Genomic DNA, 23,085 nt, shown 5'->3' on the forward strand with positions numbered 1-23,085 from the left:
GAAAAACTCCAACTTCACAAGTTAGTTGTAGGTCTGTGGTTTACCATCTCACTGCCCTTGTCTGATTTCCCTGTCACACTAGATAAGATAAGAACTCCAACATTTCCTTGACCTTTGGGGTCATGCAAGGGTACCTAGAATCTGAGGTTGCGTACTTCACAAAAATACAGCAAATGGCTCGAAGTGGGTGACACTACATCACCTTCTCAAAGTGGTAGGATCCAAATGCAGAAATCTCAGGTGAGGAGGGAGGAAGAGGTGCAGTAAGCAGCTGTGTGTTCGCAAACTGAAAACATGAATCTTGACTTGAACAGAAAATAGCTCAAAAAAAAAAAAAATCTAATTCCTACCACTTACTACATTACTATTACAACCAAGTATGTTGTCATCCAAGTGAGTAGGAAGTGATTTTGAATACGACCCAAGACTCGTGCGTCTGAAATCGCTCACTGTTCACTATACAGTGAAAATGCTTTTTCAGAGTGGTGTCTGAATTCTAAGTGAACATTGGTATACACTACATTGCCCATTCAGTCTATCCCACAATGCATTCTGAAAAGAAGTGGACAACCAGCATTCATTCGTTGGGATGCAATGTATTGTTTCCAACAATGGAGGAGCAACAAGTTGACGGCGCAAGTGTCTAAATTCATGTTTTGTTGCATTTTTTGGAATCATTTTTGACTTTTTTTTTTGCAACCAGCTTGCAACAGTAAGCGCTGCTCTGCATTGTCGTCATGTGATTATTTTGCATCCGAAAGCAGGAGCACAGTAATTCTTGTACTTTAAGCAGAATGTGTTTGTTTTACTCTGATTAGGCCCAAGATATACAGTCACAATACAAAAAACTACCTTCTACTTCAGCTGTTGACACCCCTTGGTTTGGAATAGAATGCCTTTATTAATCCTTTATTGGGGAAATTTATAATTTCAGCAACAATATACTGCAATGAAATTAAATAAAATAAAATATTGATAGAGTATAAAAGTAAAAACAAGATATTCATAAATATTAATTAATATTAATTTGTAAATATTTGCAGATTTACATATTTACAATGTAGCGAGTGTCCTATGGACTCCGATGCGATGTGTGCACATTCATTCAGCGTGTCTCTGTAAGCTAATGTGTTTCATGCTGCCCTGATCTTGACATCTTAATTTACTGCAGCGCTGTCCTGTGTCTTAATTACAAAGCTGCGTTCACACAGTTAATTACGCAGAGCAGTGCCTGTTGTGGCCTTGTCTGTCTTCTACACTTATACACAACACGAGGCTATTAATGGAAATGTGACACAGAGGCTATCGTTGGAGCAATATAGCAGCTGGGCCCCCACCTCTGGTGTTTTTTTATTTTTTTCTGCTCCCTCTAGGCTTCCCAGAGGCAGAGCACGAGCTCTAATACCAACTTGGTATTTTGGTCTCGACCCATGAGGCACTGGGTGAAAATTGTTGATGTGATTGAAAACCAGAGGACATTTTCCAGGGCCAAAAGTAATAATTGCTAAAAATGCCTGTCCCATTCTTGTTCCATTTGCTCAGTTAACATCAGCCTGTTATTCTTTACTCTTGGATAACTTTATTCAACCTTTGCTCGAGTGGCAACACTTTTTGTACTCTGAACAAAGTCAGTCAATATTTTCCTCCCAGCGGTTCTTCGATCTCTTCAAAAGCCGTGACATCCACTGGATTTATGCTCGGCAGGTGTTCTGCTGGGCAGCCGTGGACGTCTGGTGTGAAGTGTGAAGCGGATTTTCACTTTTAGAAGAGCTCAAAGTAATAATCCTGTGCACTCACAGACATATTTGGACAATTGTCTCGCAACTAGTGATAAATAATAAGGCTTTGGCTAATTTAGTTTTGAATGACTTTAGAAATTTAAATATCAGTTGGTTGAATAATCATGATGTTTAAGTTATGATAAGCCTAAAAAAAAAATTCATTAACCTCAAAAATCCAGCAGTGGCTTGCTACAGTTTACTACATCAATCAATATTAAAATACTTTTAAAATGTCATTGATTGCCTGTCGGAAGGGCTATAGGACAAAGGGCGATTAACTAATTTTCAGTGAATTTCCACAGAATGTATTTTGTTTTTGCTGTTTATTCAGTCATTCTGATTAAAGCCATTCCACATGTGTCTACATTCAGTGACCATATAGAGAAGTAGGAAAAAATGCAGTAATTTAGTTCAAGCTTTAGGCATCATTCAGCTGTCTTCAAAAATAATTCTGTGTCAAGAAAAGCAAGCCTATGAATGCACTTAAAAAGGGAGGTCTTTGCATGACAAAAAGAAAGCAGGAAATTAAAGTACGGATCACATTCCACCTGCTTTATAACTGCATTGCACAAGTGTTCACCATCTATAATGTGAAAGGCATCACCTGCTGCTGCAGGTTATTGCTCGCTCCTCACTCCTTGGCTCTTTTCTTCAATTTAGCACATTTTCATTTGTCTTCATGTTTTCAAATGACTCCTTATCTGCTACCATCGTGTTGTGTTCTTATGTAGTGGTTAAATGAAATATCTTTGGAATCTTATGTGACAAAAAGAGCAATTCAGAGATAAAACATTCATTGTTGTGTTTTTCGTGGAAGCTAGTGATCAGGTAGGCAAAGAAAAATGCCTGAATTACTCAGTGCACATATATTACGCGTCTAATCAATTAATTTTTGATCACAAGCCCATATTTCTATTTTTATTTTTATTTTTATTTACTTTAACAATTGTAATTCTGCTTCCCTCCGAAGGCAACAATCAGCTAAAACCAGTTTCTTCAAAATTGTATAGCAATAAAAGGCAAATGTTGTTAATGTCGTTGTTATCCATAGGCTACTCCTGTATACAGACTTCATTCCAATTTGTATATATCTATATTAACTAGGCGAAAATGTATGATTTTACTTGTAAAGCAATGGAAGTAGATTTTCTCTTCTTTTCTCTTTTGCTCACATCTTGGTACATTGGAGCTCTCACAACATAAAGCAATATCTCGGGCCTTTAGAAATATAGTTGGAGATGACCCAACCGACACTGATGCAACAGTTCCACTACTCAGCATGTCGCACTACAGAGGGGGAAAAAATTAACAGTGGTGCCTTTGCCTTTGTGACTGACAGAAGTAGCATCCCCATTCTTGTTCCTTCTCTCTCTCTCTCTCTCTCTCTCTCGCTCACTCACACCCACGCACACACACGCATGCACGTACACACACACACACACACACACACACACACACACACACACACACACACACACACACACACATGTTCCGCTGTGGGGTGGCAGGAAGTAGAGCAGTTTAATAAAAATGGGACAGAGGGTCTTGAGTGTAACACGGCCAGGAGAGAAAAGTGTGACGAGGTAATGTAGCAAAGGAATAAAGGAATAAAAAAGTGCCTTGTCTGAGGAGGGAGGCGAAGAAACGGGAAGCGAGACAGGCGTCGATAGAAAGCAGTGCTGATGGCAGCACGCAGTGTGGGAGATTGGATCAGGAGAGTGAAAGAAAAGGTGTTCAGAAGGACGGTAGATTAGGTACAAATGGGACAAATGGTACATGTATATATGTATATATAGAACACCGAGTAGATATGCAGTTATGGGATATAATGATGTGCTCTGTAGTAGGCAAATATGACATGATTTGCCTGTATTTTTTCCACGAGCTCGAATATATACATATATATATATATATATATATATATATATATATATATATATATATATGTACTGGGGGTTATTGCTGACAAGACATGTGGCTTTTGAGAAACACTAGGCCATGTACGTTATTATTCATCATTACTAGTGTGCTTATGGATGTCAGGAGACCTGTATTACTTGCCATTCGTAGCTTAATCAATGGCACTTTGTTGTGAATTTTTAGCAAAAAAAAAGGAAACATTTTGGAGTTACTTGGGGAAAAAAAAAAAATGACCTGGACCATTTAAGAGCTGTGCTGCCAGTTGGGCTGACGTGACACTTAAATCAACAACCGGAAAATAGTTTCCCTCAGTCGACGTTGGTGTAGTTTGAGTTGGTGAAAGTGTAGTCAGACCCCCCCCAGAAAACTGCAAAAAAACAAAATGTCTTTCACAGCTTAAACCCCAACTGCTGTCTCTCCTCATGTGTCTGTACCAGGTGGAGCAGTTCAAGCAGGACCCCAGCCCCACAAAGTGTCTGCACTCAGTCTTCAACGTGGTCACCGGTGACGAGATCTCCTCTTACAGTGACTACCACCACCTGCAGGTTAGTCAGCCTGCCGACAGACAGGCACTGCAGTTCATCAATTGGCTGTTCATAGAAATTAGAAAATCAGGGAATGGTATTTTTGTTTGTTTGTTTGTTTGTTTGTTTACTATCACAAATTGGCATAGTTATTAAGTCATATTTCATTTATATTTCCTTTATCTGTATCATTTAGTCTGAATTAGTACGGCGGAAGGAAACATTTGTTCAGGAGCTCCGTTTGACGACCTTTTGACAGTTCGGTGAAAGCCTATTGTTTTTTTTTTTCCGCCCTCAGTTGGGTGCCTTAACGAGAGCAATTTTAAATATTTCAAAACATATTACCTGTATGTTGTGTGATAACTGACTTAATTAATTTGGTGTTTGCATTTCCAAAGGTCAGAAACTCATCTTTTTTTCCAGTCCGCTCCAGCATCCTAGTGTTCACATTTCATCTTGTTTTTGTCTTGTTGTTACACCACACCATGATATTTCATCCCCACATTCATATGTTCATGGCACAGCTGTATTAACATAAAAATAAATAAATAAATAAATAAATACCCTACCAACAATCTTCTGTGTAAAGTACAATAGTATAGAATATTCACTTTTTTCTATTTTTATAGTTCCATTAAAAAAAAAAAAAAAAACTAAATGTAAATAAAAACCTTTTGGCCTGTGGATGTGAGGTTGGAACACTGGCGGGAGACAATTGATCCAGAGGTGAACTGGTGTTAAAACCACCACCAATATAAATGTATTCATGTGTCAATAAGTGTGCGAGGTAGACCATCAAGCTAATGACACGTGCAGCGAAGGAGGAAAGGTGATCAAAGATGTAAAGATTTTAAACACACAATGTCAATCCATGTAAACGGCCCCAACATTACCGTGGAGGCCCTGGCCAGCGCCAGTGGCTTAGCTGCTAGCTAGCTAACTGCATACTACAGCCCGGGGGCCATATGGGGCCCGTTAAGCGTTTCGATCCGGCCCGCCTCACTTGAAGAAATGATATCAATAGGAAGTAAGTCATAAAGGAACTGTATTTCATCCATTTTTTCAGTGTTTTAAGAGTCATTCCAAGAAAGAGCAAAATACCACAGGGCTTCAAAGATACATATTTTCTTGCCACACTTTTGATCATTTTCAATTGACATTAAATCACATGTTTTCTGCACATTGCATGATGTATTTTTTCCCCCAAAGGAGCAACAATCTGTTGTTCTTAGTATCAGTCAAATCAGTCAAAAAGTTTGTCCGCCCCTGTTCAAGATCTTTAGTTTCTACAAAGTAGAATTCCTTACATTGATCAATGTCACACACTGTATATTCATATGGCTGCATTTTCCCTCAAAGTCCCACTGAACGCTCGCTCTCCTTCCATTTGTCGTTGCTGCAGATTGACGCCGTGTCCCTCTTCCTGCTCTACCTGGTGGAGATGATTTGCTCTGGTCTGCAGATCATTTACAACACTGATGAGGTAAACAAGACACTTCAACGACGGCCAAGGCAATTGATTCTTGACATGAGGGATTTGGGACCTGTCCTCTCCAGACATCTAATGTTGTCAGGCTAATCCACTTGCAGCAATCAGTGTCCATCCCGAATCCTTGATGGTGTTAAAAATGACTAATTTACTCAAAGGCATTTGCCAACTTTTAAACGGCATTTCCATAGAAGCTGGGGGTCGTTTGTCACAATATATAAGATGATAAACAACTCTGCAAAGTCCCAAATCAATTCATTTGCAGCAAAAAATTTGCTTCCATTTGCTGGTTTTAGTCGGTGGATTTTTACACTAATTTGGAGTGGCCACCTCTTTCTTCTGTACCTTCCGCCTCTTTATCTGCAAAGGAAGGTGATTGGTTATCCAAACTAATACAATTTAGCTTGTTACAGATTTTAAGTACACAGGCTATTCTGTCTCGTTTTGACATCACAGTATGGGTGGGGTATGGCATGGAGAGGTATCTATGAATAACCAATGAAAACACAAGGTCCTTCAGGGTTTAAGATTTGAAATGGGAACAGTCCAGCTGCTGTGAAAGATGACAGTATTTCTTAAGAATGTGAATCTCCAAGACATACGCTGTACCTCTTGTTTGTACAAATGCATGTAAAATAGAAAAAGAAAAACACCACTAGATAGCACTTCACTCCAGAACAAATGATCAGAACAGATAAGATTTTCAAGTCCTGTGCAATGAGACGCCACACTCTGTGGGAACAAGTTGACACTGAAAAGACAGAGGCTTTCTGATGGTGGTTATTTGTGCCGTAAATCCCCCAGAGATGCACCGGGGGGACAGAAGTGCAGGATCAGGGGATGGTATCTCACTTTTATAGCGCAGTTAACGTGATACGCCGTGGTGGTGTGTGTGTGTGTGTGTGTGTGTGTGTGTGTGTGTGTGTGTGTGTGTGTGTGTGTGTGTGTGTGTGTATATTTATATATTAGGGCTGTCCGTGATTACATTTTTTAATTGCGATTAATCGCATGAGTGTCCTGAGTTAATTTGCAATTGTGTCCTGAGTTAATTCGCAATTAATTGCAAATTTTTTATCCTGCTCTTCATGTAACTTAACAAGGTATTTATTGTGTTTCTTAAACTCAAGGAAAAGATTGGACAGGACAAAAGTAATCATTTTGTGTAAATATTATATTTTTTATTTTCATTGGAACGATTACATATGTTAACTGTGTGTTTGTTTTGTTTGTCAATCGAGGTATTTTATTTTGAGATTTGACCAGATTTTCACGTGTCTTTGAGTGACTTCCTGTCTAGCTTGACGCGATCGCTCTCGGCGCGCGTTCAAAATAGACCAGACCATAGATATCTACAAAAGGCTAGATGTCTTATCCGCGCTGCTGGCCAATGGAATCGAGCATCCGCACTGGCGGCCATCTTGCCACAGTCACCTCGCTCCGCCTCTCTCACTCATAACTATGTATTCTTATCGTGCATGTTATTTTAAATAGCCCAAAATTGCTCTATTTTCAACCAATTTTCGACCGGTTTGGTTTGTTATAAAGGTAATAAGCATAGTTATGATACTGCATGCTTATTAATAATTTAGAACCATAGGCTTTCATGTGAAAATAGCAAAAGCACGCACACACGCTGGCACACACCCATATTTAATAAAAACATATATGCTAAACGCTAAACTAAACAAAAACCAGCACTAAATCGTAACATCTCCAACAATATCTTACAGATGAAATGTGATCCTACGAGCTCTTGTTTGTGGACAGCGACGATTGCTGCACCCATAAGCGGCACAGAAGTTCGGCATTTTTTCAGTCACCAATTTCCTGTAGAAATCGTAATGCAAGATGCTGTAACAAAGCAATCCAATTGTAAATCATTTGCGAATTAAGTGAAATTATATTGAAAAGAAAAGCTATTCTGTCTCTCCATGTGTCAAATTGCTTGTTTTGTTTCATCTAATCCCTTTTATCACAACAACAAAAAAGGCGGACTGCAATCTCAGGTTGTCACCGTTAGACTCTGAATCAAACAGGTGGGGGATGAGATATCAGCAGCTCTAGTTCATTGATCACCGTGTCTCTGCTGCATGAACTGATGAGACTGCGTTCACGCAGCAGCAATGGATGTAGGCTAAGTTGCATTAGCTTGGTTTGCAACGTTATAGGAGACGCACCTCAGCGAATAACTACAACCGACACCACAAATATTGCATGTGAACAAAATACTAGTTTGTCCTGAAATCGCTGTTGGCTTAACTTAACTTAAGAAATGAAAATCTTAGTTGTCTCAGTCGTATTAACTTCTGGTGATAGGCTGCCTTAGCACCAATTATGTTTTTTTTTTTCCTAATAGAAAGCTGCACTCTCAACATGTTCAACCATCCAGAATTATTGCTACGTTATGAACGTTTGTAAGAAAGCAAACCGTGTGCAAATCCGTCAAGTTTTCAGCGAGATCAGAGTGTTCATGTTTGTTCAGATCACTCACGTTCCCTCACATTCAGTGCATCGGACCGTGACTGTCTGACTGTCTGTCGATTCTGCGCCGTGAGACATCTAGCCTTTTGTAGATATCTATGGACCAGACGCCGAAACGATTGCTGCACAGCGCGAACCGACTACGGAACGGACTCGCTGCTTCGAGTCTGATCTGATCTGACCGCTTCCGCGGCCGGTGTGAACAACAGCTGAGCAAATGCGCGTCTGGTCGGCGTGCGATTTTCGTCGGCGCGCAGCTTCGCGGCGTTTCCGCCTCCGGTGTGAACCAGGCGTTAGTCGCGCGTTAAACAAATTAGTGCCGTTAAAAGGAGTTTGAGTTCACGCGTTATTAACTTCGACCACACACACACACACACACACACACACCTACACACACCTCCTGGGATGCTTTTAGCTTTGTTTCTCGTTTTGTTCTCTTCCTTTTGGCTCCTCTGTGTGTTGAGCAGATCTGTTCAGTCTTATCTTATTTAGTTTGTCTTTATGGTGGGATCTTAATAAACTAACAAAGTTAAGTGTGTGTGCACACTGTGCTCTTTATTGTGCGGCCCTGAGGAGCAGTCGGAACTTCATTAATTCGCTTTGTTTAATAGTTGGATCATTTGCAGTTTTATTTACCGACACAAAGGGTGAAAGATTTTGTGCTGCTGGTCAAAGGCTTAGCCGGTCGCAGCCGCCCGGGCCGCTTCCACTCATATTTAACGAGCATCAAGCCACCAGACTTTGCGAGTGTGCCGGTGCTGTGTTGGGCTGGGGTTTGGGAGCCGCACTGCATTACTTACTTTCCTTTCAGGTGGCGACGGAGGCTGCGGCCCGTCCATCTATCCATCTATCCGTCCATCCGTCGACGCTCTGTGCCGATGCACTATCTACTTCCCTGCCGAAGCAATTTTCACTTTGATGCGGCATGAAATTGTGTGTCACACTATCCCCGTGTCAAGGACAGCCTGTTTTTGTGTTGTTGGTGTCAAACGCTGCACACGTGTCCTGTGTTGGGGGACGGGAGGGAAGGGAAGCGATGCTTAATGGCAGGGAGATGGATGGAAGGAAGGAAGGAAGGAAGGAAGGAAGGAAGGACGCCTGTTTTGGCCACTGGGCAGCAGGCAACATCCATTAAGATGACATGAAGATACTGCAAAGTTTCTCCCTTTTATCACTCCAAACATAAACTCCTAAATGAGAGAGGCTGCGTGCTCCTCTCCTGTTTCCACCCATCGTCCCGCACTTCCCCGCCTGGCCTCCTTCCTTCCCAGATTGGCCTATTTAAATCCTACACAGGATTGCATTCCTCTATCTTTCCCTCTGCACTGCCTCCCTCTCTTTTCCTCTTTCTCTCCATCTCTCTCTTTCTCTCACTCTCCCTTATACCCACCCCCGCCCCCCTATCTTTGTCATTTCAGATTAAATCTCCCATCAGTCAAACGCGCGTGTACACACACACACAGGCGCTGCTACTCTCGGGTCCTTTTAATGATTCAAGGCCTTTAAGGCACCACACATTTCCCGTCTCTCCTGCTTTTTCTGCTTTTTTTTTTTCTTTTCCCCAAAAAATTCCTGCGTGTGCCGATTGATTGGACCACGTCCCTGTAGACAAAGCGTCTTCGTCTGCAGGCCCCAAATGGTTCTATCAATCACAAGTGCCTGCTTTGGTCGCCTTGTTTTGCTGATGAAATCGAGGACACCGCCACCGTTTTCAGATGAGTCGGAATTATGAGGAGTCAAATAATCATGTGGCTGTGAAAAGATTTGGTGTTATTTGACCGTTTAGTGTCCACTTTTCATTCCAATCTGCTTTGTTTATCTATCGCAGTGGGCGCCGCCGCACAGAGATAAATACATAGGGCATCTAAATAAAACTTAGATAAGGTCAATTTAGCACAATAAACATGCACACAGCAGTAATGGAATGGAAATGGAAACAGTAAGGATGCTGTGAGACTGTCTTGTTGGGTTAAAGTTTAGTGAAAAGAGGTCAGAGAACTGCGATGAACTGGCGACTTGTCCAGGGTGTCACCCTGCCTTGGCCCTAAGACAGCTTGGAGAGGCTCCAGCAGACCCCTGTGACCCTCAGTAGGAATAAGCGGGTATAGAAGATGAATGAATGAATGAGGTCAGAGAAATAGAAAAGATGAGATTTAATTGGAAGATGGGAAGCTCATTTCTTAAAATGGATGCCACTGCTTTTTTTTATTTTTTTTTATTTTTTTCTTTGCCTTACATTTTGTACCTGATCAGTGTGCCGCAATGATCTGGAGCGCGTGTGAACATGACACAGGTCAAAGACATATTGAGGGGTCATGCCCTTTAATTCCAAAGCAAAAAGCGTTCAAAGTCGTTCTGAATCAGATGGGAAGCCTCTGCGGAGGGAGGCTGGAGTCGGTGCTGAGGACTAAACAAGGGTTTTCCGTTCAGATATGTCACTGCAATTGAAATGCAGAGTTTTCCAAAATGATCCGCAAATCAACATTTTGACCGTCGCGCTACGGCCGCCCAGACACGTTTTGCCAGTGTGAACCCAGACACATTGAAATACACGACTTGAAGTCCCACAGCGAGTGGAGTTGTTAACGTTAATTACGTGAGAGCCCTCGGCCCCCTGAGGGGGGCGCCGTTCACATCGGACCGAATCAGAGGCTGCATTAAAAAAAAAAAGCTGGCAGCGGTGTGTTTGTGTGTGTGTGTGTGTGTGCGAGCGTCTCTCGCCTGAAGGCCGTTAAAGACAAAATGGGGTCTAATTACCGATGAAAACCTGAGATCGTAAAAGTGGCTCCCGCCACATAGTTTCTATCCATCGCTGCGTCATTCAAACGACAGAGCGGACCATTTGCAGGAGTTTTATGGCGCTGTCGTTACGCCATGCCAGTAGCAGCACAACGCGCAACACGCACCCGCATGCACGCAAACAAATGCATCTCTGGTTAACCTTCAAGGTTGATCAGGGAGCGGCTGCCTCGTCCACTTATCTCACCTCCATAAGCGAGGGAGAGAGTTACGCCTCTTAGCCCAGATCAATACCACAGGTCAACTATTGCATGATATCTCTGTACATATGTATCAGGCCCCTGGGGTTCTGGGGCCAGCGCACTTTCAATGATAGTCCATACTAGAGATGCACCGATACCACTTTTATCATAGAACAAGCAGAGTACGGGTACATGCATTTTAGTCCTCACCGATAGCGATACCTAATACTTGATAAAGCCATTACACATTGCAGAGATACTTTGAATTATTTTATTTTTTTCCCCACAGATGTTCTAATATTGAACAATATTCTTCAGCTTGTTTTTCTAGAACATGGAGCAACTATCACAAGTTTTACTGCAGTACAAACACAAATCTAAAAAAAAAAAAATCATATCATGCATACAACTGGTATCGGTGCTGAGATATCGGCACGTATTTTACCAGCATGAGTAAGAAGCTCAACCCCAGTATCAGTATGGCCGCATCCATAGTCTTTACCCATGTGTGTCTGTGTGCCATGACTTGTGTCCATGGAAGAGACTCACTTCCCTTGTGTGAAGTATTTTTTGTACCTTTGTGCAGGTCTCCTTTATCCAGAACCTGGTGTTCTGCGTGGAAAGAGCCTACAGGGTGCCCGACTACGGCATGTGGGAAAGAGGCAGCAAGTACAACAACGGCAGCACTGAGCTGCATTGCAGGTGAGCCGGGACGAAAATGTTCAATATAGATGTTCCAGCAGGTCAGACATGAGCATTCGATTGTTGCTTCGGAGAGAAATTGTTTCTTCTTCTTCTTCTTCTTCTTCTTCTTCTTCTTCTTCTTCTTCTTCTTCTTCTTCTTCTTCTTGTACCGTGCTGCAAGCCAAATTGTCCTCTTTAAATTTGCCTCATTGACTGCAGTGTATAAAGTCAAGTTGCTGACTTGTGATTGGCCACTGGCCATTGTGTGTGTTGACATTTGGATTTGGTTAAGCAGCGGATTGAAAACTTGGAGACAGGTGAGCCATGCCAAAACTGTTCTCCGCGGAGATGGGGATGCAAAATAAAGAACGATAGATCAATATCACTATACTAACAAGAGGAAGAAATGGAATCGGTAGACTACCGTTGCTCCTCGGTGGGGAAGCCCACTGTGTTTATATGTTTGGAATCAACGCTGGGCTTTAAAAAGGTAAAGCCCCACTCCCAAAACACGATGAAGGCTTGGCGGTTGATATTTTAGCAGATAATACCAAGAAGAGGGAGACAGCGTGCAGCCCTGTGTCCCAGCGCTGTGTTCACAGAGCATTGAGGAGAGAAATAAAAGGGTGGAAAAAGGATGCAATCAGAAATCACAAGGGCTGAAATTTCCATCAGTCGAGAGGTTCATGCAGTTCGTAGTTCAATACCGCGTGGAAGCAACAGTTATTTATTTTTTTTATTTCATTGTCTAATAATTTGTTTCAGGCCTTGAAACCGGAGTCTTTGTTTTTATTTTTTAAATAGTAAAATCAAATCTGTTAACATTAATAATGGCTATAACGACGATGACGTATTTGATGCTGTCAGTGCACAGGGGTTTATTTGTTCCACTGTTACCTCGTAATCCTTTTACCACTGTTTGTTGAGCACACTTCCTGTATTGACGCAGAAACCCAGAGGATCACAACTCTGATCTGTTCCCAGCAGTAGAGATAAGGCTTTTCCACACCTCTTCACCACATTTAGACTTCCTGCCTCCTTCACTAAACTCAGGTAGTCGGTGTTGTTTTCTCCTGACTGATTTATTACCAGAGGATGACGTCGCTTCCATCTCCCCCTTCCAGCGCCGTGATAAAGATCCTTAATTTCTGCCAACGCTTATCTGCGGTCTTTTCTTTCTTCCGCCAACAATCCAAGGCTAGTGGCAGGAGCTTGGCAAGATCTCTTGAAGAAAAGATAACAATTTCGATTTGAAAAGAAAGTGGAGGAGGTTGGCTGGCTGATGCTATTTGTATTCCTGTCCCAAGGCTGTGGTGCTTTGGGTCTCCACAGTCAGTAACAAAGCTATACTGTGCATGTAGGTGTGTTACAACTCAACAGGGTCTTTAGTTTCAGAAGTGCCAGTGGGTAGACGGCACATTAATTGAGCATCAGGCCTGTTTATCCACGTCAAACGAAATGATTCATTCCATTCACTATTGGCTCTTCTTTATTATCAGCTGTGAAATTGCTACATTGTTTTATTTGAAGTAGCATGTATCATCGAGTACATCCTGGAAAATCATGTGAAACATCCTCTTAATGCCTTAGTCTCTCTTGTTTGAACTCATTTAACAGATTTATAACTGAAACCAGACTTGCTGATTTTATAGAAGCATGATTTTATTTCATGCATTCATTTGGGAAACAGTGTGAAAACATTTGTAAAAGGTGGAGGCCCCTTTATAAAACAAAATCTTGGATGGTCATTAGCCAGTGATTTAGGATAAAGAAGCCGTGGATGTCTTACTTTGCCTCTAATGTGATGTGTAAGCTTATCAATGTTGTCTGGGAGCTTGAGGGCAAATCGTTGCCTTTAACAATATATATATATAGTGTAAAATTAAAATCAACTTCAACACAGGCTGAATTAGGTGTTCGTTTCTGCTTTTTGTTAAATAGAATATAATGGACACTTCATTTGTTAAGACTGTCTAGGAAATTCCAATTACCTCTCAAGGCTCAAAAGTTTATTTCTATTATTTTTTTTTTCTTCTTTTAAGTCAGTTGTTTTTTTCTTGCATACTGTATGGATGAATCACTGCACAAAATGAATTCCTTAAAACCCTTATAAGTTAGTAGTGGAGGTTGAGCATTACAAGTCAGTTTGAGCTCTTTTATAGCCAATCGCAGACTTTATTGGTGCGTCAATGGTCCAAATAACTTTATGGATCTGCAGAAAACATCATATTCACCCTCCTATTAACTGCCGCCCACCACTGGAACATGAATGGATTTCTCACCTCTCTGGAGAAGGAGTTGCAGTTGAAACAACAGCTTCTGAGCAAATCCAGACAACAAACAAACATCGAAATTATGAATATTTTGAACTTTGCTATAAATTTTAAGTTTGATCTACACATTATTTTATTGTTGGTCTCAGTTTGGGCAGATTTTGACAGCATGTTGCACAAACTGAGTACAGATCCACCTAGGGTATTCATCACTATTGAAAAGAGTAGGACAGAATGAATGAATGCATTGATTTAAATATCTCAAAATCCAACATTGACTTTTCTTTGTTCTAGTTGAAAGTAAAAAAAAAAAACTGAACTCAGACACGCACTTGAGATGAGAAGCCTTGTACTTTACTTTCAGCCATTGTGTTTGGCCAGATCCTACCAGTGGAATTGCCCACTTGGCTGAATTACAAATGATCAAATATAAAGCAGGCTTTCCTAATGGGGTAAATGAAATTTGAGATCATTGCAGGTCAACTGTCATTTGATCTTTTCCTTTTCTTTGTTTGAGGACGTTGGGCAGGCTTTTTTGTTTTTGTTTTGTTGTTTAGTCTGCCTTTTAATCATGGTAACCAACTGGTGAGAAATTCAGTATTTTTATTTTATTTTTTTTGTGGTTCTGTGAGTGTTTCTTTCTCAGTTCTCAGACATTTGTGGTTTCTTCCAGCTTCTTCATCGCAACATTTGTTTGAGTTGGTATGACCATGTCATTAAAATCTGCAGATTCCATACGTAATTTTCTTTTTTTGTGTGTCCTTGCAGCTCGGTGGGCCTGGCTAAAGCTGCTCTTGAGGCCATAAATGGCTTCAACTTGTTTGGAAATCAAGTAAGAACAAACACATTTTTATTCATCTGTCTCCAGTCTAGCTAACACGTTTTTCCTGTTGTTTTTTTTATTTTATCTTATTATTATTGTTATTATTATTTATTTATTTTTTTTAGCAATCTGTCTTTTGTCTAGTTTATGTCACTGTGCACCAGGTGGCAGAGACACCAGTCTTGAGCACTGTGGATCTTCCTGTTGATTTCAGTGCCATCAGATAAAATCAATTTGCTCCAGTGCTGATTTAATGGAAGCCACGGCTGCTTCATTAGTGCTGTTGTCATTCACACAAGGACCTTTTTCTGCTCCGGTCACAGTTGACCATCAGGTGGCTGATTTGTGTTTGGCTCAGATAATTCATTGTTTTTTTGTTTTTTTTTTCCCCCTGTGCATGATTTATAGCCTCATTTTGGGCCAAAAAAAATATATTTTTCACTCAGTCCATCACTAAATGTGTTTCTCTTGATGCTTTTTTGTGGAAAACAGGTACATTTGTTATAATGCACCTTTATGACGGATTGGAAAATTGAGCCATGCAACCCGCATTCATCTTTTTCTAATGTCCCTCTGTACAATGTACATCTTTTACCAACCATTCCCTCCGAAGTTGAAACACTTTTCTCATTGGTAATTGGAGGCATTAGTAGAAGCTGTACAGAAGTTGTTTTTGGCTTGTCCCTCCTCTGATCAGATGCAGTATCACAGTATATACTTGTTGAAAGAATCCATTTGCAGTCAACATTATTATCCATTCAGCTGTGTAGAGCGGCCGTCCTTTTCCATCACCCCAAACCCAGCCTTGTTTATATTGTTATATTATCATAGGGTTATAATATATTCACTCGCAGCCCCTCCCCTCCTGGGACGGGATACACTGGCCAGGACTTGTGTATGTGCCAAATATGCACAGACAGTCTAATACGCTGCTCTGGGCGCAAATTTTAACTTTCATTTTCATTTTTGGAGCGGTTTGAGTAAGATGCTTGATTGAGCTTAGGACAGAATACAGTTTCCCTTCTTCTTTGTGGTTCTTTGTGTTTATCTAAAAACAAAGTGTCCTTAACATCCTCCTGATATATTTGTTAAGGATTCATGGCAGGGCTCACGTTTGGCTTCATTCAACTATTTATTTCAATTTATGTCAAAATGTAAATGACAATTTAAATGTTTTTATTAATTTAATTTTAGTTTGTATTTATGTTGTTTTGAATGAATAGGACACTTTGTTACGAATATTACAGTTTTTGCCACATGTGGTTTGACCAACCTCGATAAATGGACCGTTCTGTGTGGCCCTTTTAGATTTGTATTGGAGCGCCGCTGGTGAGTGCGAGCGTGCGCGTCTCAGTCAGTCTCTTGTCTCGCTCTTCAAACAGAAGTAGTACAGGCCGGCCAGTTTCCTCATAATGATCTCAATCAATCCTGATTTCCCCACTGGCGATCAGCCATCCAGCACCAAATGTGCTTTCATTGTCCACATTCTGGAGACGCTGTCTGTGGCTGCCCGTCCAGTTTAGCCTTTGTTCGAGCTAAATGGCCAGGAAAATTTAAGCATTGCAAATGATTGAAAATGTCTACAATGCAACGTTTGCATCTTACGGTTTGCGACACTGACACCATGGTTACAATCAAAGTGCCTGATTGGGAATTTGAAGGCTGTGTATAGTCTCTACTTGAAATAGTTGGCCATGGAGTTAATAGGGAATGTAAAGTTTGAATGTAAAAACACGGATAGGGGAAAATAAATACATACTTTACCTGTAAAACCATAACCTAAAACCTGTGGATTTTATGTTTAAAACGTGGCCATATTCATATAATTTGTTTAATATGTAGTAGTTAGCCGTGACAGTTAACATCAGGGGTGGTATCATGTCGAATTGCTCCATTTGTAGCATAGTCCCCAACAGCTGTGTGATCATGATGTTGTTGTGACGGAGGAGACGGCAGATCTATTTTTATGTTTATAAATATTAAATCAGCAGGCTATGAGCTGCTCCTGTGCCCATGGAGATCAAGTGTAATAACAGGAGACTCTAGTCTGAATCGAGATTTGAATGCAAAGTCTTGGCTCAGCTCCAATAAGGAAGACTCTGTCTTTCTTCCTTAATTTCCTGTGTTCTCTCATAAACATTTCGATTATATCATTTTTTCTCTTATTTTCTCAAAACGTTTGAAGAAAAAACTCAAGATACAGAATAGACATCTGGAATACAATACAAAGTATATTACGCAGGAGTTGTTGCAAGCCTGATGGCTCATGGAGTGCTTCCCCTAGTTAGATCAGTCAGCTTTTGAAATGCATTTTCCATGTTTATGATATCTTTTTATTTTTTTATTTTCGTTTATTGTTTTGTTTTTTTTTTATGAATAAGATTCCATTAGAACCATAATGCAAATAGTCAAAACAGAAAATACAGTTTAGAACAGTCCAACCGGATCAGAACAGCTCAATCATGTCCAGTCAAAAATGATAATACACTGCCAGTGTTAACATAAACTATTGGACTGCTTGTCATATGTCATTTAGTTTTTTTTCTCCAATCGGTAGTTTTACAATGTGAGCATTCAATATGCAAGTGACAGTTGTAACTATTGTTTCTGCAGAGGAAGAACAGGTTATTATGCTGAGGGAAGGCGAGGTCAGACGGGCACACATCCAAGGCAAAGACATTAATTTTACATGAAGCGCTGTCTTACCCTGCTGCTGCCGCTGCAACAACAGCAAAGCTTTTCTCCAGCAATTTCTCAGGCCTGTCACACAATTGCCGACGCCGGAGGCCAGAAATGCAGTGCGCCACGCAAATTGCTACATCAAACCTTGCTGATTTGACTAAAAGCCCCGGCCTGATCTGTTTTTGGATGAAAAAAAAAAAAAATTATATATGTATAAATGTATAAACTTTGACTGCGTTTATACATAATGCATTTGACTTATATTAAAAACTACTTGGCATGATGCAAAGAGACTCAGTTGGTTTATATAACTGCAACTGATGGATGGATGAAGTGACGCGGACATGCTTTTTTGGAAGAGAGAGAGAAAGCTTTGATAACTTCCATAACTAAGCACACACACACACTGCTGCCCTCCCCACCCGAGGTGTAGGAGTGCTCTCACACGGGCGCACTGGTGGTACGGGGACGTGTTAAAATGATAGGATTGCTCTCCAGTACAGACTGCTATTTAAACACAACCCACACTGTGCTTCAAAAAGTTGCGCAACACAAACAGCCGCCTGCGTTCAGCCTGGAGAAAGGGAGCGCTTTGGCTGTGTGCAGGTGAAAGGTTCGTGACGGCAGCGGCTTTAAAGTGGGCTGTTAAGCAGCTCGTCGTCGAGTGTTTCTGTGTTAAATGATGGAGAACTGGTGGAGCGCCGTTGCCTTTCCCTCGCTTGTTGATGCGTAACGCGAGAGTGTTGACCGCTAGCACCTGCAAAAGGGCAAATATCTCGGCTGTGCCTCGACTGCTATCTGTGTTATGTGTTATTGCTCTGCAGGGCTGTTCATGGTCTGTGATATTTGTGGATCTGGACGCCCACAACAGGAACAGACAAACCCTGTGCTCCCTACTGCCCCGGGAGTCCCGCTCACATGTGAGTCCTTTCTGCATCCCACACATCTGTGTATAAGTCTCTTGTTGTTTCACCCCCCCCCAGCAGCATCTGTTCCTGAGTTGGCCTGCTGCTAAAATAATATATAGGAATCAAGCCCATGCGAGATGGTAGTCAGCTCCGAAAGGGTAACATGACACGTGAAAACCTACCTTTTTTCTACCCAAGACTGACAGTTTTTAAACCTACTCAAGTAACTTAACCCTAGCCCTTTTTCATTTTGGTTGTGCATCTTTGCAAACCGTTTGCCTGCTTTTTGCCTCAATTATGTGCAATTTCAGCCCGAAAAAAATAAAGACGTGCGATGGCAATTCACACTCTGGCGTCAATATGCCAGCAGTTGTCTGTAAGTCAATAAAGCTTCTCCTTCGCATGAGTTCATGACATACAGGAGCAGATCTATTGACGCCTCCATGATTGTATGAGATGGTTTGAAGAGAGGTAACGGAGGCAAAGCTCTGAAGATATCGGACAGAAACATAAAGAGAATAAAGTCATTCCTTTTGGAGGTAAAAGCCATGTCATAGAACTATGGTCTGTATATCAACTGCTAGGTTCATTTTGGAAAGTGTTGTCAAGTGATACACTGTATTTTTATACACGTAAAAGCTTGAAAAGAGCTTGATTATCTTCCCAGCACACTGTCAAAATAGTGATCTGATCTGGCCTATACAAGAAAAATAAAGATAAACTGCAATGTATGTTTGCACTGAAGCCGGAACCTTATTGCTGTTTTACATACATTCTACCAAGCTGAAATGAATTGGGCTTATTATTATTATTATTTCTTTGGGTGTACCACTTCCAACAATGACCTGAGTTTGTTTGTGGGTTTCATTTTATTCAGCCTTTCACTCAGCTCAGTCGCTCACTGCCTGCTAACACTAGCTAGCAGGGTCACTACTCTGCAGAGGTGTTACTATTACTATTATTATGTAGAAATTTGACCAAAATCCGAATGGCTCGTTTCAGCGCAGTAACACTGGAGAAATGCAGCCCACAATAGAAATGCTCAAGTTGTCATTTTTCATACTTGGTGTGGTTGTTGGCGCGCCAGTAACACAGAAAGTCGTGGAAAAGAGATGGAAAAGTCAGTGTTTTCATAGTAAGAGTCCTTTAAAGTTTCAAGATGTGTCCGCAGTGTAACTCTGGCATCTGATCTTACGCTTACACGCCTTTCTCACCTTGGTAGAACACAGACGCAGCCTTGCTTCCCACCATCAGCTATCCCGCCTTTGCAGTGGACGACGACGCCCTCTACAGTCAGACACTGGACAAGATCGTTCGCAAGTTGCGCGGCAAATATGGCTTCAAGCGTTTCCTGCGTGACGGATACCGCACGGCCAACGAGGACCACGACCGGCGGTACTACAAACCAGCAGAGATGAAGGTGGGTTCGTTGTCATGCAAAGAACACATACAGTATCATGATTTTCTTTTTGTTGTTCTGTGTGTTCTTTAATATTTTCTTTTTTATTGGCATTGTATGTGAAGCGTTTTTCTACGTTGTTAACGTAAATAATAATAAAAATAAATAGTAAAGTCAATGTTTATCAGATCGACCAAAACAAAAAAAACAACAACAACAAAGGATTTAAATAGGAATCTATCCAATGAAGACGGAGATGTGGGCATCAATATCTTTTTGACCTCACAGTGTTGCAACTTGAGCGTTTTAATCCTCGAGGAGTAGCATCACTCAGTATCTCTGCCATTGTGTGCGAGTGATCCGCGGTCGCTGGGCGTGCTCATGAATATATAAATATGTGTGTACCAATGACCACGTATTCATTAATCCTCCTGAATAGCCTGTGATCTTTGCACGATGAGAGTGCATTGAAATAAGAAGCAGCTCAGTGAGCGTGTGATGAGTGAATCAGAGGCTGGAATTTTAAATCAATGCATTAGCCGCGAGTAATCTTCCAGCAATGCCGCCCCTCGGAGAGGCAACTTGTACGTTGTTCATTTTTACAAGTCCACAAGTGTGGACTTTTGAGGATTGTTACAGACGTGGACAAACTTGTTGGTACCCTTCCGTTGAAGAAAGAACAGCCCACAAAAAGTAATGAGTGGCAAAAAGTAGTAATAAATAAAAATCTATTAAAAACTAATTATTGAAAATCAGACATCGCTTTTGAATTGTGGTTGAATTTTTAATTCTATTTTATCAAACATATGCAAATTGTGCGACATCGGGTTTATTTTAGATTCAAGATTCAAGATTGTTTATTTGTCATTATGTGCACATCACAAAATTTTTGTTTGAGGTAGTTTTCAGTTAAAAACACTCTGAATACACACCACTCAAAATAAAATGCTGAGAATAAAAAAAAACACTCAGGACAGTAAATAAAAAAACACTCAAAAGAGGGAAAAAGAACACTCAGAGTGTGTGTGCAATGACAGAAAATGTTCCGATGTGCAAATGAATCGCAGGTGCAGGTCAAGGGATTGCGTAATATGAAATGTATAGGCCTTGAAGAGACTAACACATTGGTTGTTTGTCTCATAACGCTACAACCTTCCTAGTGGCAACTGGAGGGATTTTAAAGTTTTTTTGTGTGTAGGGGCACTTTTCAGCAGATTTGTCCAATTTTTTACTGTTCTTGACTGGTGTGCAAAAGTTAAAGAGTTTTGGAGCATGTTCATGGGGTCAAACTGGGGTTTTAACATGCGTAATGATACTTTATATATGTTTATATATTGTTTTCTGTGTATGTGTATATTTATATACATACATATGTATATATATATATATATGTATATGTATATATATATATGTATATATTTACATATATATATATATAGTTATAATGTATATATGTATACATACATACATACATACATACTGTATATCAGAAGATCAAAAATAACTCAGAAAACTAGAGTTGTAGAATTGAATAGAATTGAGTTTGTTCAATTTCATATCTCAATATTTTCTTATTAAGAAAAGATGAAGCCCTGCAACCTACATCTTGTGTATGCTTAGAATCCCATTAAAAATACTCAATTTCTATAATTCTTCCATTAGAAGCCATAATTACTTTTTTGCTTTGTGGTCCTTTCACTCGAAGGAAGAATTTTTTGCACACATACACAAAGATATACTTAGCAAAGGAATTTAACCTCATTTAATTGAATGTAATTTAATTTTTTTGCAATCTAAATGAAGCTGATAATTGTTTTGTCAGACACGGAGCACAGAAGATGCACAAGATATTTTTACCAAGGTGCATTAAAGAAACATAAGCAATTACACCATCTTTGTAAACTCTCCCTTCTTTATTCCCAGTACTCCTATTGAGAGACAGTGATGCCTTTGCACATCAGACTTTCCTCTTGTTCACCGGTGACACATTTAATAGCGTTCAGCATGACAGCTCGTCTTTGTTTTGCAATGACTATTTTGTCTTTTCTTGTCCCGGAGAAAAGGTTGGGACAATCCTTTTGTAAGGATAATGTATAGAGGAAAATATAATTGGAGCTTCGGTGTGAGAATGGCGCGTTTATAATTGCGCCGCTACCATTTGAAAAGCCTTCATTTAACATTTAGCTATGCTAATGCAACTAGGATGTCCAATGTTGTTTTTAAAAGTCCCTGCAGGTGTTTTATCTGCCACAAAAGCGTGATTCATTTTGCAGTCTGACCCCTTCAATCGGAATCCTCATAATCAGGCCATCCTCATGTGTGAAGGAGTCAAGGTTACCATGTTGTGCATTCACTTGCCCTTGGCGGGCAGAGGCCTTCAGACACAGAACTGGCAATGCCACGACTCCTTTATTCTCCCTGCACGTGAAAGGATTTACTGCGAAAGAGAACAGAGTCTGTCTGTCTGTCTGTCTTTCTGTCTGTCTGTCTGTCTGTCTGTCTGCCTGCCTGTCTGCCTGCCTGCCCGTCTGTCGACACATGCTCAATATCAATTAGGCTCACTAATCGAGTGCAAAATCTTAGCCAGAAAACCACAGGTGACTTCACCATTTACACAGCACCAGCCAGTTCGAGAAGAGTTTCCCTTCATCCAATTAAAGGTCTCTTTAAAATAAATGAATAATGATAGTTATTCATCATCATCATCATCATCATCATCATCATCATCATCAACATCTCGGGATGCATCAATACTGATGCCAATATTGAGTTTTGGTGCCAACACTGGTGTTGAGTACTCTATTCGTACGTATTTGTAAAATGCGTGCCGATACCACAACATACAGTATATATATTTGACAATATATATGACAATTGTGTTAAATTTGAGTTTGTACCGCAGCGAAACGTGTTGTTCTAGAAAAACATGCTGAGGAATGTCGTTCAAATAATTCAACATATGTGCAAAAAAAGAAAAAAAAATCCAAATTATTACACCGTAATTCTGTAAAGTGTAACGGCCTTATTTAGTACTCGGCATCGGTGGTTAAAAATCGAATGTGTCAACAGACTAAATGACAGTGTCCTGTGGCCTATGTCAAACGTATGAGTGAAGGCAGGACCAGAGACCCGGGGAGTGT

General features: G+C 40.6%; 1 protein-coding gene across 3 annotated transcripts in view; it reads left to right on the plus strand.

Annotated features, from left to right (window-relative positions):
* phkb (phosphorylase kinase, beta) overlaps positions 1–23,085 on the plus strand; it is a 104,359-nt gene that overhangs the window by 16,663 nt on the left and 64,611 nt on the right. For all 3 annotated transcript variants that reach the window (XM_076028419.1, XM_076028418.1, XM_076028417.1), the window contains 6 exons: positions 4,139–4,246; positions 5,628–5,708; positions 11,763–11,878; positions 14,902–14,965; positions 18,463–18,558; positions 19,769–19,966. In XM_076028419.1, the coding sequence (XP_075884534.1) occupies positions 4,139–4,246; positions 5,628–5,708; positions 11,763–11,878; positions 14,902–14,965; positions 18,463–18,558; positions 19,769–19,966 (663 nt within the window). The remainder of the gene's footprint in view (positions 1–4,138; positions 4,247–5,627; positions 5,709–11,762; positions 11,879–14,901; positions 14,966–18,462; positions 18,559–19,768; positions 19,967–23,085) is intronic.

Source organism: Nelusetta ayraudi, unplaced genomic scaffold (assembly GCF_046127955.1).
Source record: "Nelusetta ayraudi isolate G7.1 ecotype Tasmania unplaced genomic scaffold, CSIRO-AGI_Nayr_v1 ptg000023l, whole genome shotgun sequence".
Classification (NCBI taxonomy): Eukaryota; Metazoa; Chordata; class Actinopteri; order Tetraodontiformes; family Monacanthidae; genus Nelusetta; species Nelusetta ayraudi.